At 32.2% G+C, this 3,571-nt stretch overlaps 1 protein-coding gene across 1 annotated transcript; it reads right to left on the bottom strand.

Moving 5' to 3' along the window:
* Positions 1-582: 582 nt before the first annotated feature.
* On the bottom strand, positions 583-2,182 carry LOC107576493 (zymogen granule membrane protein 16-like). The gene is made up of 4 exons (XM_016262661.1): positions 2,156-2,182; positions 1,869-1,958; positions 1,490-1,634; positions 583-1,191 (listed from the first exon to the last, which is right to left on the bottom strand). Exons 2-4 carry the CDS (start codon positions 1,921-1,923, stop codon positions 873-875), a joined length of 519 nt encoding a protein of 172 aa, XP_016118147.1. The 5' UTR covers positions 1,924-1,958; positions 2,156-2,182; the 3' UTR covers positions 583-872.
* Between the last annotated feature and the right edge of the window lie 1,389 nt (positions 2,183-3,571).

Raw genomic sequence — 3,571 nt, 5'->3', positions numbered from 1 at the left:
TTCATACTTGGTTAACATTGCCATCGTTTTAAATATGTAATAATTCATTTTTATATGAATTTGTAAAGTTTGTAAAGTTGTAAAGTAAACAATACATTCTATCCACCTCTTTTTTTCCCATAAGAGTGGGTGTGGCCATTTGTAAATTTTATCGGCCTGGCTTTCGGTCTCATCCGCATCCAGCTATTTTTAGCTGTACAAAACAGCTCGTTTTGCTGCATGATATTGCAAATTGGTGTGTCTTACCATATTATTGTAATGTATTATCTTAATTATGAGCACATTTGTTTGTAGTGCTAACAGTTTTACCATTTACTGCACGTTGTTATTATTCTCGTTATTTCCCTATAGTGGATAATGAATCAGAAGTCTCACCCAGGCTTACTTCCGCATTAAAGAAAAAGGTGGATACATAAAAATGGCAAAAATAAATTATAAAGCCACGGCAAATGTTTTAATAAGGCAGTTTTATTGTGATCTTCGTATAACATAAAAATGTTTATCAGTTGTTTTAATTAAAATCAACTTCAACACTTTAAGTTTAATCGTTAGCTTGAATAAAAATCAGCCATGTGTAATAAAAAAAAAACATATTCAGGATAAAATCATTGTTACAAGAACCTTTAGGAATCATTGTGTTAAAGGATAAGCCCTTAAAGCATCATAAGGAATAAAACAATTTAATTCCATTCTTAGTGTTTAAATAATTGATCAGTAAATTATTAACCAGAAATCATTCTAATAATGCTGACAGCTCAAAAAAGTCCCAAAATCTCATCCCTCATAAAGAGCTCAGGAAAAACCCGCTACTTGTTAACTGGCCTTTTCCTCACATACACACAAAATGTGTAACCAGTGAGATATTTCTGACATTATGAAGGGGAATTGTCATAGACAGCCCAATGAGCCCCAATGGAGGTTAGGGCAAATCCATTCTGACGACCGCTGATGAAGCGCAGTTCACTTCCATCGTGGGTTGGGTAGAAGTTGAATGAAATTCCGTAAGGCTGCCCCACTTTAAAGGAGCGCCCCTCGTTAGTGACAAACATAAGCTCACTGATGTAACCAGAATAATACTTTCCTGAGATCTGAACAAAATGTTCATTGTTGAAGAGTGTCATCTCTTTTTCATTGCCATATGAGTTCATGCCAACCAATTCTGTCCAGTTACTGTTATACATCAACTGGATCCTAAACAGATAAATATGCACTTTACTTTTACTGATAAAACAGATAAAGTATGCATATTACTTTTAAATAATTCAGAGCTAAATATCATACAACTAGACCATTAAAAAACAATACAGAATATAAAAACAGAAAATAGAATGTTAAATATGCTGTTTGAAATATAAAGTGTATAATTTGTGGCTAAATGGTTTTATGTAAGGTAACAAGTATAATAATTACGACAGATCAGGTTCTAATGGACTTGATAAGAAGATGTTATCCAGCGTGTGACTATCTAGTGGTGTTTGGGGAAACCTACCCATTGAGGTAATTGTTGGAGTAGTATCCATAGTGGGGATATTCATAAACTCTGACTCCAGTGATGCGACCCTCGTGTGCAGTGGAAAATTCGGTTCCACTGCCATCCCCCGCAGCAGGGGAGTATGAGTAAAAATCAGGTAAAGCTGAAAAGGTAATAGATTATAAGATGTACACCTGTTTTTTTTTTCAATTGGAACCTTTATTTCGACTGTTTTAGTTATACAGCTCAAAAATTCATTGTTATGCTACTTTTAATGCCTAATTCTAACAGTGTGGTACAAAATAACAGTAAGCACTTGATGCATAATCAGTTAGTCAAGAGTTGATTTATTTATTGCACCATATTTGTATTGAGCTGAGTAGTTAGTAATACTCACGCATGGTCATGCTCATGGCACAAAGGGCAGAGAGTACCAGAAAATGATGCAGCATTTTGGATTGTTATCTGTCCACTGCTCTCTGAGAATCTAGATGGAAAATTGTAGATTGCTATTTTTAAGACATCAGATAGTGCTAAATTATAATTTGTTTTTTAAAATAAACATATCTAGTTTTACTGTATTCACAAATAAATAAATACATGTATAGATAATAAAAAAACATTTAAGATTATTTATTCATGATGTAGAGTATTATATTGTTAATTGTTATATGATGCCATTACCTAGTTGAGCCTGAGAGGGTGTTCATTGAGTAGGATGGTTAAACCAAGCCTTCATTTATACTCTCTTGCTGGTCCAGCCTCTTCTTTTCATTCATTTATTATGAGGAATGTTTTGGAACGTTTTTGGAATGTTTTGTTTTTTAAGAGTATTTCTGGAAGGAAAATATTTAAGAAGGAATTTCCTTTTTGTTTGTATCATAAGTCAACTGACACATTTTTGGGAATAAATAACTGAATGAATACTAATATCAGATAATTATCAGAACTAGTATTATATGATGTAAAAGGATATTTTTCCAGTAAACCTTTTCAAGTAAAATATTTTGTGTTCTAAAATATTTTGAACAACTGAGCATTACAAAACTTTACAGGTGATTAAAAACAAAGAAAAGAAGTATGGCAAGTCTAAGCTGATCAGATGTGTTGATCAAAACTCTATTTTTATCAAAATATTAAAATGAATAATTTTTTTTCTTAATCATAATAGCATTATTAACCACAATGCATTATTAACTACCCACCCCAGCTCCACCCTATTTTATTTTAAGAATTTGTTTAAAAAGATAAAATATTTTTAATAAAAAAATAAATAATAATAATTACGTTTATAAAAAAAAATCATTGCATTTTTTTTAAAGAAACACATTAAACATGTTGAAAATAATAATTCTTAGTCAGTATGTCTGTACATGTTAGTCATTTTCTCAGTAACACTCAACGCACACACTGTCCACAATATTTTGAGCTTATATAACAAAACAGGACATTCTGCTTCAAATGATACCAGTTTTGTCATGTAACATGCATTACCTGATCACAAATCAGATTATAACCCTGAAGGAAAATAGTATTTTGCCCTGTAAAATCTGTGTATTTGTACATGAGGGTAGGTTTAAAGACAAAATATGGAATGTAAAGTTGAATGACTTGAAATGAACTAACCACATTGACGTGTATGACAAAAGAGGGGGTGGTGCATTCAAACTCTAATTGTCTCAAACAATTGCAGAAATTCCCCTGCCTGCATGTGGCACAAGATTCAAGGTTTGTGTGTGCAGTTTTGAGGTCTATGCACAACCTATTTATATCAACACTTTCACTAAAAACAAAACCAGATATACAGCCATTTTTCAAGGTTTGAAATAACTACAAATGTGTCAATATAAAAATAAGATTTGTGAATGCATTATTCAACTATTTAGTTAGTATCTTAATGAAAGCCACTATTTTCAGCTCTGCTTGACGTGGAGTGAGCAAAAAGTCTAGTAAGTCGATTATAAAAGTACTTACCTAAGATGCAGTTGGAAAAAAATACAAGGGTAATTGGGTAATTTTTAATTGTATGTATCCCTGGATTGGGGTCAAAATTATTGGTCAATTTTACTGGGCCGCATAGGGCTCAGCTACATAAGGTAC

Source organism: Sinocyclocheilus grahami, unplaced genomic scaffold, assembly GCF_001515645.1.
Source record: "Sinocyclocheilus grahami isolate Dianchi unplaced genomic scaffold, SAMN03320097.WGS_v1.1 scaffold3799.1, whole genome shotgun sequence".
Taxonomy (NCBI): Eukaryota; Metazoa; Chordata; class Actinopteri; order Cypriniformes; family Cyprinidae; genus Sinocyclocheilus; species Sinocyclocheilus grahami.
The sequence above is the reverse complement of the archived record's forward strand: the minus strand, read 5'-3'. Positions and strand labels throughout refer to the sequence as shown.

Excerpts from the sequence above, each read along its gene's own strand:
- LOC107576493 (XM_016262661.1), bottom strand. The coding sequence starts at position 1,923 with ATGCTGCATCATTTTCTGGTACTCTCTGCCCTTTGTGCCATGAGCATG. Across the intron at positions 1,635-1,868 it reads TGCCATGAGCATGACCATGC|CTTTACCTGATTTTTACTCA; the intron begins GTGAGTATTACT and ends TTACCTTTTCAG. Across the intron at positions 1,192-1,489 it reads TCCAACAATTACCTCAATGG|GATCCAGTTGATGTATAACA; the intron begins GTAGGTTTCCCC and ends TTATCTGTTTAG.